We start from the raw sequence: 12,902 nt of genomic DNA on the forward strand, positions 1-12,902 counted from the left end.
GAATTTAATAGAAAAAACACATTTAGTTAGAATAGACGTTCACTGCAAGTCAGTATCAGTGAAGCAACCCCACTGACTGTGTGGTCTGGTCAGGTGTCATTTCTCACTATGGGAAAAAATGTTTGAAAATTACGTGTCCAGATTAATCACAAGGGTCCAACATGTAGGTCGTTCTTCATTCAGGTGGAGCATCCTCTGACGTGGGCTGGATGTTTAATTGTTGACAGACTCTGAATCCACTTATTCATCCTGATTAATATTTGTAAAACGCAGCCACAGTTTGGACAGCTTCTGTCACACTGTGACAGCTGACATGAAACTCGCAAAGTGCTGAAATGTGGAGCTTCATGTCTGTCATAGCTGGTTGAGAAAAGCACCAACCGCTCGTCATTACCGTTCACATTCACATCAATGAAACGTGCAGAATTAACGAGCTTTCAGGCCTCATTAACATACTGAGATGAACAGTAAAAGAACCCTGAATGTCAGTGTTAGCCTTGGATTTTAATCCCAGCACTAGTTGATATATTCAAACTACAATATGCAGTGAAGCCTTTTTTTTACATTCAAACATTATTTTGGGTTTGATAATAAAAAACAACCATCTGTTCTCGTCTTCTTGATTGATTAGCAGCTGAGCAAATTCAGATTGTGAATCTTTTCGGATGAGAATGTGCCGCTACAGCGACAGCCTCTGTAAACACACTGTAAACAGTGTGTGTGTGCTCGCTAAACGTGCCGCTGATCTGATGTTGGTCAGTTTGAACAAATCGGCTCATAACTCTGACTTGTCTGCTGATACATTCCACCGCATGCTGGGACGAACATTGCAAAGGGAACACATGACCCCTGAATATGAAGGCATGTCGTTTCCTCCCCAAGTGCTGAATCTGTGTCTTCACCCCTCATTGTCCTTGCCTCCTCCTCCCTCAACAGCGAAAGCAGAGCTAAACGCCCCGCGACAGCCCCTTCACATTTTCGAGGCCGAGGAAGAGGCAGCAGCATCTTTCATGCTAAATATAGATCCTCTGATGAAGCTCCTGCATGCTTGTAATGCTGCTGGCCCTCGCCTTCACCTCCTGTGCGATGGTGAGGCTGCGTACGTACTCCATGCAGCACGAGCCTCCCCTCCCTCTTGCAGAAATGCTGCAATGCGTCTCCCTCAGCCAAGACTGGGTCAGTATAACTCAGCTAGCAGCAGCAGCAGCCAGAGAAGCATCCCCATAGCAACAGCCAATGAGGCGTGTGGCCGAGGGATTATTTTCTTTTTGTGTGTCATGGCTGTGATTGTGTACATGAAAGGAGCATATCTCCAGGATTAAGCTCAGGCTTTGGTTAAGGCCTGTGGAGAAATAAGATGGCAAGTGAGCAAACGAGGAGGCGGGGCGGGGTTGAGGATGTTTATGCAGAGTGATTGTGTTGGCAGATGTTGAAGGCAGGGCGTCGTATTGTCTGTAAATGGCGGCCATTCTGCTTTAGAGTCGTGTGGAATGTTAATGGAAAACGCTCTGTTCTGTCACATATCTTTTATACCTTTTATCAGGAGGGGTGTGTCAGAAAGTTAGGTAATATTAGATGGGTTGCTGTGAAACTGAGCACAGGCAGACTGTCACGTTCCCTGAGCATGAATGGTAAGAGCTTATTATCAGATTTTAGCATGCTAACATGCTAAACTGAGAGTGTGAGGGTGGTAAATATTATATCTCTCATCTAATGAATTCAGCAATAAAATAAAGTCTGTTTCACAAAATGTTTCAGTATTTCTTCAAACTGTGTTGTTTCTTCTATTAGGGATTGTGTGATTATATTTGATGCCTTTGTGCTGGCCGTAGCTGGAAGCATTGTGTTTTAAGGTTTTCTTTTTGACTGTGTAAACTATGGATGAGGCTTCTGGGTCTGCAAAGTGAAGTCAATGCAGAAGTCGCTTAAACCTTATTTCTCCTTAATGACCAGCAGGGGGCAGATCCACTGGTCTCTAAAAGGGGCCTGATTGTATGTAAGCTTATGAGAAAACTTGATTTATGACCTCAGCAAACAGTTTCCTAACAAGTTTGTGGTCTCAGTTGCTTTTCATTTTGCAAATTATGCTCCCATGTACAATCCAACAGACCATAAAGCTGGGTATGCTTTAGGGCGGGGCTACGCTGTGATTATTGTTGCTACCACAGTGTGTCCTCTGGTCCAATCAGGATATCCACCCTCGTCCAGGTGCTGAGTGTAGCAGCATGTGCTGAAGCTCTCGATCGTGCATCTGTGCTCTAGTTAGTCAGTGATGAAGCGTTTCTTTTGGCCCAGTCAGAATAAGGTAGCTCAGCGATGTCTTGCTTCGTACTCCTTGTCTGTCATCGTTTAGTCTGAATGTTTTTGTCATCTCTGTTTCCTGTAGGCCAGCGGATTCTGCAGTATCAGAGTGATGTCCTTGACACAGTGGTGTTGGTGAACCCATCAGAGGAGAGCACAGCCTCAGAGGTGAGACACACCCTTTACATCACAAACTCCGCAGGATGCTGACGACCAGATGCTCTGAGTCCCGCTGGACATATTGAAAATGTTTTGTATTTTTACTCAAATCACACTGTCGAGTTTCAGGCCAAAGTGTTCAGTCAGAGTTGAATTTGGTTTCACAGCAGCACCTGCTGCTCACCGTTCAGTCCCAGTGGGAGGTCCGTGTCTCTCCTGCTGCTGTTGATCACTTAGCTGATTAACAGGAAAACACTCCGTCGCTTTCCGCTGAGGCCGCAGACACTTCTTTGATGTTGTGCCTATAAATAAACCCGCTCAGAGGCCTCAGATTAGTGTGGTATGATGGGAAGGCAGGTTACGTTAAACCTTTGTCTGTTTGTAGTACACCTGGTCGCTGTTTGTTTGAAAGTACTGCGATTGACTGGAACTATTCAATTCTAAGCAGTCATTTTAACTGTTACATTTATACTTAGTGGATGAGTAGTTTGACCTTCTGTGTCTGACTCATTATTACAATGTCTGCTTTGATTTCTTTGAATTGTCTTCTTTAGCTTGCCATGCAACACTCACATGTGTTAATATCACGCAGTGGCTCCATGTTGCCTGGATGACATCTTTTAGGGGACAAATTGATGTGTAGACACTTGATTCCAGAAATGTTTTTTAAAATGTTCCAGACCAGTGCATTTTACAGTTTTTTGATCTTGTTACAGTGTTGTTACAGTGGTTATTCTTTATTATGCCCAGATTCGCTCTCTGCTCACTGACTTATCTGGGAATAAATTGCTGATACTGAGTGGCCAGAGCTCTGAACAGGGAGGTGACATCCTACTGCAAGGTGGAGCCTTCACTGGGCAACACTTCTGCAACATCATTTCCAGCCCTCAAGTAAGCCATGTGCACTAAAAGTACTTCTTTACATTGTACTGGCATGGATCAACCTGGGATACATAAGCACAGTTATTTCAGGCTGTTTTTCACTTTACAGGTGATTGAACTCCTGTCCAGGGCCTCCTCAGTGCAGCCGCCCAGGCTTACTGTTTCCTGTCAGGGAGACGGGGGCTGGAGCTCCTTGGGCCAAAGCCAGGAGCAGCAGTCGCTCCAGAATCTTCTGGAATACCGTTTGAACCCCGAACCCCACCTCCCAGACATGGACGGAGTCACAGAGTTCACCGACTATGTCTCAGAGACAGTGGATGTGCCATCATCCTTCGACCTTCTGGAGCCCCCAACGTCTGGAGGTTTTCTGAAGCTGTCCAAACCCTGCTGCTACATCTTCCCTGGAGGCAGGGGAGACTCTGCTCTGTTTGCCGTCAATGGGTTCAACATCCTAGTGGATGGGGGATCTGATCGGAAGTCTTGCTTCTGGAAGCTGGTTCGCCACCTTGACAGGATCGACTCTGTTCTGCTCACCCATATTGGTGCAGACAACCTCCCCGGCATCAATGGGTTGTTCCAGAGAAAGATTGCAGAGCAAAAAGAGGAGCGTAACCAAGGTTCTGGCTCGAGCAGCAATGGTGACTGGATGAAGAACTTGATCTCTCCTGAGATCGGGATCGTGTTTTTCAACGTCCCAGAGAAGCTTCGGATGCCCGAGTCCACACTGAAAGTGAAGCGAAGCATTGAGGAAGCATCTCTTACATTGCAGTACCTCAACAAGCTTGGCATCACACCAGAGCCTCTTCACAGGGTAGTCAGCAACACTATTGAACCTATCACACTCTTTCACAAACTTGGTGTGGGGAAGTTAGATATGTACATCTTAAACCCTGTAAAAGAGAGCAAAGAGATGCAGTTTCTCATGCAGAAATGGGCTGGAAACAGCAAAGCCAAGACAGGTATTATGATGCCTAATGGAAAAGAAGGAGAAATATCTGTCCCCTACTTGACATCAGTTACTGCTCTCATTGTTTGGATTCCTCACCGTCCAACAGAAAAGATAGTCAGGGTGCTCTTCCCTGGAAATGCACCGCAGAACAAAATCTTCGAGGGCCTTGAGAAGCTGAAACACCTGGACTTCTTGCGATACCCAGTGGCTACGCAGAAAGACATATCATCTGGTGCACCTCCGCCCATCATCAAACAAACTAAAATGAGATCAAGGACGGACAGCAAAGAGAGTCTCAAATCCTCACCCAAACCACACTCTAAATCAACAAAGAAAGACGCTGGTGGACAGGAGGAAGAGCTGAAGAGTGACATCATTAAAGAGAATAAAGCAGAAAAGAAAGAGGAGAAGAAACTTAAAACTGACAGTCTAAAAGCCACCAAACAACAGAAAAACAGTGAGGCGGCCCCTGCAGCAGAGAAAAAGTCAGAGAAAAAGAAAATATCCAAGGAAAAAACTGCCAAGCAGGAGAAAGCATCCAAGATGGATGAAAAGAAAGACAAGGAGAAAAGAGACATTAAGAAAGAGAAACGTGAAGTAAAGAAAGATGAAAATATAAGAAAAGAAGAGAAAAAAGAAAGTAAAGCCAAGGAGGATAAAAAGAAGGACCAAAGTAAACCAGAGCTGAGAAAAATCACTAAACCTGATCTGAAGCCGCTCACCCCTGAAGTGAGAAAAACTCTGCATAAAGCTAAGACTCAGGCTAAGCCCAAGACAGACAAGAATAAAGCAGTTAAAGAGGAAGCAAATGAGAAAAAGCCAGTCCCAAAGAACATCCCTGAAGAGGTTGCAGCAGCAGCTCTGGCTGACAGGTCCATAGTCTCCTCCCCAGAGGACCTCACTGAGGACTTTGAGGCTCTGAAGCAAGAAGAGCTGAAGACTGTGCCTATCCAGAATGATGTAATATCTGGGCATTCATTGCACGCAGACCCTAAAGTTTCTCCCCTGGTTTTCTCTGATGAGAAAGTCACCTCTGCAGCCACGGAGATAAAATGTGCTTCCCCAAAATCCCCTGTCAAACAGGTGGAAGACAACAAAGACAAGGGCACATCAGAACTGGTTGCAACCACTCAAAACATGGAAGCAAGTGATGGCTTTGACAAGAAGTATGAAGAGGAGAAAATGGAGAAATATGACAAATACCCTGTAAAAGACGACACAAAAGACAGTTCAAAGAAGAGTGACAGCTCAGAGGAGGAGGGGGATGTAATTGAAAAAGCTGAACTTGAAGGAACAGAAGATGATGAAGTCCTGAAATACAAAACAGAGGAGGCGAAAAAGGAAAAAACTGGAAAGGAGTGGGACACCAAGCCAACTGAACAAAAACCCTCATCAATCGCAGTCCTGTCTGGGCAAGTAGCAGCCACCGCCTCAGAGCAATTCTCCTTCATCCAAGACGAGACCATCCCTGGGTACTCCGAGACTGAGCAAACCATCTCTGATGAGGAGATCCACGAGGAAACAGAAGATAGGATCCCACAGCTGCGCTATGACGTTGGCTCCTATGACATCTCTGTCCCTGACGTACCTGGTACATTTGACTCCATGCACGGTATAAAAGAGATGAAGAGCTCTGCCGTGTCTGATGTTGCAGATGTCAAACCCAAAGCCTTCATGGGAGTTCACGAGCCTGAGCTTGCTCCTTACCCTGCCATCATTGCCGCTCCCCTTGCAGAAGAGGAGCACATCTCCTCAGCAACATCCATCACAGAATATGACAAACTGTCGTCCTTTGCCACATCTGTGGCTGAGGATCAGTCGATAACCTCTGTGACAGCACCTCAGACTGAGGAAGCTGGGAGGAACTCTCTCCTGCTTGACCCCATCAACAGTATCCCGTCCCGCGCTGATGCCGTCCATGGGAAAGACTATCTTCACTCGGCGGGAACCATCTCGCCCACCTCCTCTCTGGAGGACGACAAGTGCTTTAAGTCTCCATCTTCTGATGAGTATCAGCCAAACATTCCTGAGATGGAGGGTGATGAAAAGATCAAACCGGTTCATGAAGAGGAAGACGAAGAGGAAGAAGAGGACGAGGACCAAACTCCGAATGTCGACATCCCTCTGGGTAAACTCCAAGAGGGCTATGAACAGGCAGCCTCCATGATGCTCCAGGAGAAGGAGAAATCTCCCTCAGCCGCTTTCTCTCCTCCTGCTGTCTCTGCTAGTCTGTACTCTCCCACACAGTTCGTCAAAGAAAACCAGGCTCTGTTCAGCACAGAGGGATTTAAGCCTGGTGCCGATATGAAGCCTGTTTCACCCCCTCCATCTTTCTCCCCCGGGTTAGAGTCCCATTCCAGGCAGGAGAGCGAGGAAAGATGTATAAGTCCAGATGACAGCACCATGAAACTGGCCTCACCCACACAGTCTGTGCCTACAAGCAGCGGCTACTCTCCAACGGAAGAGAAACCCTTTAAGACGGATGACAAAGACGAGGTAGTGACCGATACTAAAGCTGACTCTCAGAAAACAGATAAATCAGTCACTATCTCAGACAATACCTCCTTTATTGGTGTGCGAGGTGACAAGATAACATCTGAAGAGTCTGAAGAATCCACTGAAAACAGTGAGGATGAAGATGGATGTTATGTCAAAAAGGATCTACAGCCTACTGTTAAGGCCAAGCTTATGGAGGCAAAAGAGGGGTGCTTCTTGGATGACGACTACACCTTCGGGTCCAAATCTGCAAAGACAGAAACAGAATTGAAGGGCGCGGACAAGACACAGGTGTCTTTTAGCACAGACGAGAAACCAAAACCTCAAGTGATGTACTCAGATGAAGATGACTATGAAAGAGATGATGATTTCCCAAGTGGGGTAATGTCTAAACCCTCAACAGACCAAAGCAAAATAGACTTAGAAAGTAAAAGCGCAGACAAAACAGAAATCACTTTTAAAGAGCCTGAGAAAAGTGTTCATTTCAGTCTCTATGAGTTCCCAGAGAAGGAAAGCAAAGAAAAGGCCATATATATAAGACAAGACACGCCCTATGTGCATGGCAAAACATTCTCTTACAGTGACGTTTATGACAGTAAAACAAGCTCAGTGGACTCCGATTCATATCGCCAGGAGTCCTTAGATAAGACAGAGAAGGACACTGCAAAGGGTGACGTGAACATTGCGAAGGACAAAGTGGATTTGCAAAAACAAGAGCCCCCATCTCTGGTAACAGATAAGATGTCAGAGGAGGAGGGATTTGCTGTCTCTTATGGAAAAGAGTCCTCCACTTCATCATGCCTTGACTCCAAGAGCGCCTCTGTGATTGCTCCATTTGAAGAAGTAGTTAAAGGAAAGGAGACATTCGAGTACAGCACCGGCAGCCAGTTGCCTTCGGTGGCTGACAGACCTGAGGCCTCATCCACTTCTTCATCATCAGAAAAAGACCCGTTTAAAAGCCTGACAGACGGTACAAAGCCCCAGACCTCAGCGACAGCATTTGATGCAGACAAACCTGTTGCCCCAGGCTACAGTGAGAAAGGAGCATGTTTGGAGGTTGATATGAGAAAACTAACAGCAAGGGATGAGGAGGACTATGATGATGATGAAGTTGTGGATGAAGATGATGACGAGGAGGAAGATGAAGAGGAGGAGGAAGAGGACGAGGAAACTTGTGCTGCTGATTTTGATATGGAGAAAGGTGCCAAAGAGAAGTCTGAGAAGGAAGTAAAAAGTCCTCTCAGTGAAATGCTTGGTTCAAATAGGCCTGAATTTATGGTTTCTATGGCTGGATACGGCTTTAACAGTCAGGGGAAGCCAAGCGTGAAAGAAAGCTGTTCTAGTTCACTCACAAAGGCTGATGACGAGACGAAGACAGACTCCTCATCCTTCAGTGGAAAGCCAGTGGATGTAGGGGCTACGGGTTTCTCTAGCTACTCCTCAGGGTTTGAGTACTCATATGGAAGTGGTGAGAAAGAATCATTTTTATCAAGTCAGATCCCTGACAAAGGTAAAGAGGATTTCACTTTGAAATCAACAGAAGAAAGTTATTACCAGGATGACAGGGCTGATCCTGATTTTGAGAAACAGAAAACACCAGATCTTCTGAGCAAGACATCACTGGACACAAGTTTTCAGTACGCGACCACCGCTGCCCCTGGGTACTCCTCCTCTTCAGCCTACAGCTACTCCTCCTCCACCTCGGGCTCCCTCTCCACCAGCCGTCAGTTTGGAGAAGAGCTGGAGACACCTGCCGAGCCTCTCTTTGAGTACTCCTCCTTTAAAGATGAACACTCACTGGTCATGGACTCTCCCTTCTCCAGCTCTACTGCTGCTAAGGAGGACTACCTGGAAGTGTCTGAAAAACACATCACCGCTACAACCACAGCTGAGTCCACCTCCAGTTTAGCCCGCTTCTCACCCCTCAGCCCATTCGAGGAGGTCAAATCCTTCCCCTCGCTCGCCTCTACTGAGGACAGGAAGGAGCATACGACTTCTTTAGGTGGAGTTATGGACAAAGGCCCTCAATCAGACTGCTTCTATAAACCTGAATGGTCTGAGGGATCCAAGCTGGGCACAGCTGTTGGGTTTGGGGCCTCAGCAGGACTGTTCTCTCATCCTGCAGACCTCACCAAGGACAAAGAGGCAGCCAGCGCAGCTCTGTTTGGTGTCACTTCTTCACCACGCCCAGACATAGAAGGCAAGCATTACTTTGAGGAGACTGACAGTAGTGAAGAAGAGGATGAGGAGGCTTACATGCGTGAGATGACTCGGAGGTCGCCTTCCAGTGGTCTGGTTAGTGGCCTCTCATTTTCTGACAAGCCTGTTGCTCCAGCTGCCAGTGAAAAGATGGGTGGTGCACTCCCTGATGTTCTTGGCTCCTACATGCCCTCACCTCTCCAGGTCAGCAAGCCAGACACAGCCAATGGTCCCACGGAGGTCAGCTCAAGCTCCACTGTCCTCGCGGGAGCAGCAGCCAGTGGTGTATCTTCATGCCCACCCAAGGTGGAGCCCAGAGAAGGAGCAGCAGGATACAGGAGTTCTTATGAGTGGGAGATGTCAAAGCCTCAGATGGGTATGGTACCAGGAGACTCCCCTCCCCATTACCGTCATGATGATGAGTTTGAGGAGGAGTGCGAGATGGAGCCAGAGCACCCTGCCCGCCCGCTTTCACTCTCTTCAACCGATCAACCATTTCACTCACCATTCTACGCCGAGGAGTGCAGCCGAGGAGGGCAGGATGACGACGATGACAGCGATCAGGACTTGGCCCGTGATATGGCCATGGGAGCCACCTCTTCTTATACCAGCCGCACCTCTCCTGGATATTCCTCCTCCGAATGCAGACAGCGCAAAGAGGACCTCTCACCTTCCTTCATCAACCCGTGCATGGGGCAGTTATCTAGTGAAGAGGATGAAGAGGAGCAAGGGTGCAGGAGTGACCAATCACAGGACGATGAGCGTGATCTGTCAGTCAAGAGGAGGGCTCATAAACAGGCCCATCACCACCAGTCCCACAGCCGGGACAGCAGCTCTCTGCACCAAGCCGGCGGCATGTCGGCAGGGCTGGGTCTGGCCACAGAGGACACCCCGCCCACCTCTGTCAGTGAATCTTTAGCCTCTCAGTCAGACTCTGATGTGCCTCCGGGCACTGAAGAATACCCCTCAGTCACTGGAGAGGGCAACTTGGACTCAGATGAGGATGCAGACTACATGCCTGTTGATAAATTATCTGCTGCTGGAGGAGGCAGCCATCATTCCACGAGGAGGAGCCACGACCCTCTTCCTGCTCCCCTCATGGATCCCCATCCTCACCCCCCACGCCCAGACGTTTGCATGGTGGACCCTGAGTCTTTGGATAATGGTTCAGTTAAGAAAGAACCAAAGGCCAAGAGCTTAAAGAAAGCTTCGGGAAAAACCAAATCATCATCCCCAGCCAGACGCAAGAGGTCTCCCATGCCTCTCAAACAGACGCCGTCTCCTCGCAGTGCCTCACTGAAGAAGAAAGAGGCAGACAAAAGCTCACGTATGTCTCGCCTGTCAGATGGACAGGGCTCCAAGGACGATGACCTCTCCAGGTCAAGTTACAACCCTGGGAAGAGCCTGACTAACGGTGTCAAGAGCAGTTCAGGTGAGGATTCTTTTAACTCTAAGCTTTTCAGATATGAATGAGATTTACTTCTCAAAACAGTTTTTGTAAGATAAATGATTCTGCACCTGGTCACAGTTTGGTTCTGCTCTCCCACTCAGGTTCCCAGAAGTCTGGCTCTGCAGCTGCTCCTGGCCTTCCTATTTATGTGGACTTAGCCTACATTCCCAACCACTGCAGTGCCAAGAATGTGGACCAGGAGTTCTTTAAACGCATTCGCTCTGCATACTACGTGGTGAGCGGTAACGACGCAGCAAGTGGCGAACCGAGCCGAGGTGTCCTTGACGCACTGTTGGATGGGAAAGCTCAGTGGGGATCAAACCTACAGGTAACACTTTGTCACTGAGACTACACAGATGTTCCTATTTATTTTGTGTTTCACAGGTTCCTGGTGTTGACTTTCTAGTGTTTGTGCTTTGCATATTGAAAGATTTTGTCCCTTTAGGCCACAGTACTCTGTCTCCAACTGTAATCGACTCAAATCAAAGTAAAAAAATAACCCTCTATAAAAGACCAGGACAGGGACTGCTAACAGGCAGAAGAAAAATGGTGGGGCAGAACATCTGAGCAAGAACTGAAATGAACTGCTGCTGACACCACACTGAAGTAAACACATTCACATATGCTCAACATTGCTCCGAACTGCTTAATGTTAAGCAGCAAAGAATGATTTTTCATCCGCTACAGCAACACATATTAATATTGGCCTTGTGTATGAAGCTGCTTTACTTACTTGTCATGCGAGAGTCGCCAGCACTGCTCCTCTGCTCCTCCTCAGGTGACCCTGATCCCCACCCACGACACGGAGGTGACCCGTGACTGGTACCAGCAGACACATGAGAAGCAGCAGGAGCTCAACATCATGGTCCTGGCCTCCAGCAGCACCGTCGTCATGCAGGATGAGTCTTTCCCCGCCTGCAAGATCGAGTTTTAAGATCCTCGTTTTCCTCCTCCTCCTCCTCCTCCTCCTCTTTAATTGCTCTTCTCTATAACCTGATATGTAAATCTGTCTTTGCTTTGGGCACTTGACCAGAAGCAGAAACAGATCTGCACAACTGTCTGTTTTTCTCTAGGTTTTTATTCATTTCTAACCTTGTTGTGGCTCTCACCGTTTGTATTACAAAGGTAGTTTTCTGTCAGCTGTGTCCTCCACTACATTGGCACTCAGTCCTGTGACAGGGATAGCACAGTTTTTTCTGCTCCTTCACTCGATGTTTTCCAAAACCTTTGAGACAATGCAGTCTTTGTGCATTAACAGAGAAAAATCGTCTAAATTTGTTCGCTTGCTTGTCTTCTAATTGGCCGAAATCAAAGCACAAGTTTGCGCACCTTCAAGCCAGCAACAATCTACAAACGTATTTTAGTGAATCCCAGACATCAGACCTTTCACAACACACGTGATCAATTTAGAGAATCATCATCACAGGCTGCCAATTGTGATCAGTTTCTTCTACTTTCTCTTTCTGTCTGTCTTCTAAAACAATGACAGTCCCAGCGTTGAACTTTGTTCTTCCTACTGACATAGTGACATAGAAAATATTGAAGTAGACCCCAGAGGTCCTTTCTGTATGTCATCTGAGTATATTTGCTGTAGCTTAGGGACGTCCATACTCCAAAATCCGTCTTGTAGTGAATTATGATATTTCTACGGTTATCTCAAAGTGAAAATCAGTCGTTGCAGTAAGAATTTCTCAGTGGCTGTTACTTCTGACAGTGAATAAGTTTCTGTATAATTGTTTCTGTAGTCTTCGATGTGTTTTTTCAGCGTGTTTCCAGTTAACATATCGTTGCAGAGGATGGTGGAGGCAACTGAAGGCAGAGGCGCTGATAACGTCACAATAACGTCTTTGGATTCTGCCTGTTTATATCTTTACTGACAGAACAGCACTGCGTTCATACACAAACCTCATACCAGTTGCTGCTTCTAAAAGATCGTAATACAAGGTTTGAGGGTGAAGAATGTATTGTGGTGCAACAATAGGAACATGTGGCTGCGAGGAGAGACTGTGTTTGCCTGGTGAATGAAGATGTGGGCTGGTTGGACTGATGCTCGAGGTTAGACTGTCACCCACATGTGCCTTTCTGTCCTGCTGTGCTGGAAGGGAAGTGAAATGTGTGTTTCATCATAAGGTGTGTGACGTGTTTCAGAGGCTTCGGCGAGCTCGTCTCGCCTGTCGTTGTGAGTTTTGTCGCTGAGGACGTCGGCGCACAAAAAGGTCCGAGTTGTACATATTGAACATAAAATGGCACTTTTAAAGCACCAACTCAGTATTTCAGCAGTCGTGTTGTGGATTTCCTGGAGCTGCCACTCAAAGAAGCACAAACAGTAACCAGTGTGCAAAACTTCAAGCCCTTTTTGCTTTTTTATTTATTTATTTCTTCTTTTTTTTTTTCAAATTTGGGAACATAAAACGGAGAACTACAGCATTCACACAGAAAACTTGTGCTATCATTTCTGGTTACTTT

At 46.9% G+C, this 12,902-nt stretch overlaps 1 protein-coding gene across 1 annotated transcript in view; it reads left to right on the forward strand.

Moving 5' to 3' along the window:
* Positions 1-12,272, forward strand: part of map1aa (microtubule-associated protein 1Aa) — a 29,569-nt gene extending 17,297 nt beyond the window's left edge. The window contains exons 3-7 of the mRNA XM_046396270.1: positions 2,387-2,469; positions 3,211-3,351; positions 3,452-10,418; positions 10,538-10,764; positions 11,215-12,272. Of these exons, the coding sequence (XP_046252226.1) occupies positions 2,387-2,469; positions 3,211-3,351; positions 3,452-10,418; positions 10,538-10,764; positions 11,215-11,370 (7,574 nt within the window). The 3' untranslated portion in view covers positions 11,371-12,272. The remainder of the gene's footprint in view (positions 1-2,386; positions 2,470-3,210; positions 3,352-3,451; positions 10,419-10,537; positions 10,765-11,214) is intronic.
* Positions 12,273-12,902: the final 630 nt, after the last annotated feature.

The sequence above is a fragment of the Scatophagus argus genome, chromosome 1 (assembly GCF_020382885.2).
Source record: "Scatophagus argus isolate fScaArg1 chromosome 1, fScaArg1.pri, whole genome shotgun sequence".
Lineage (NCBI taxonomy): Eukaryota > Metazoa > Chordata > Actinopteri > Scatophagidae > Scatophagus > Scatophagus argus.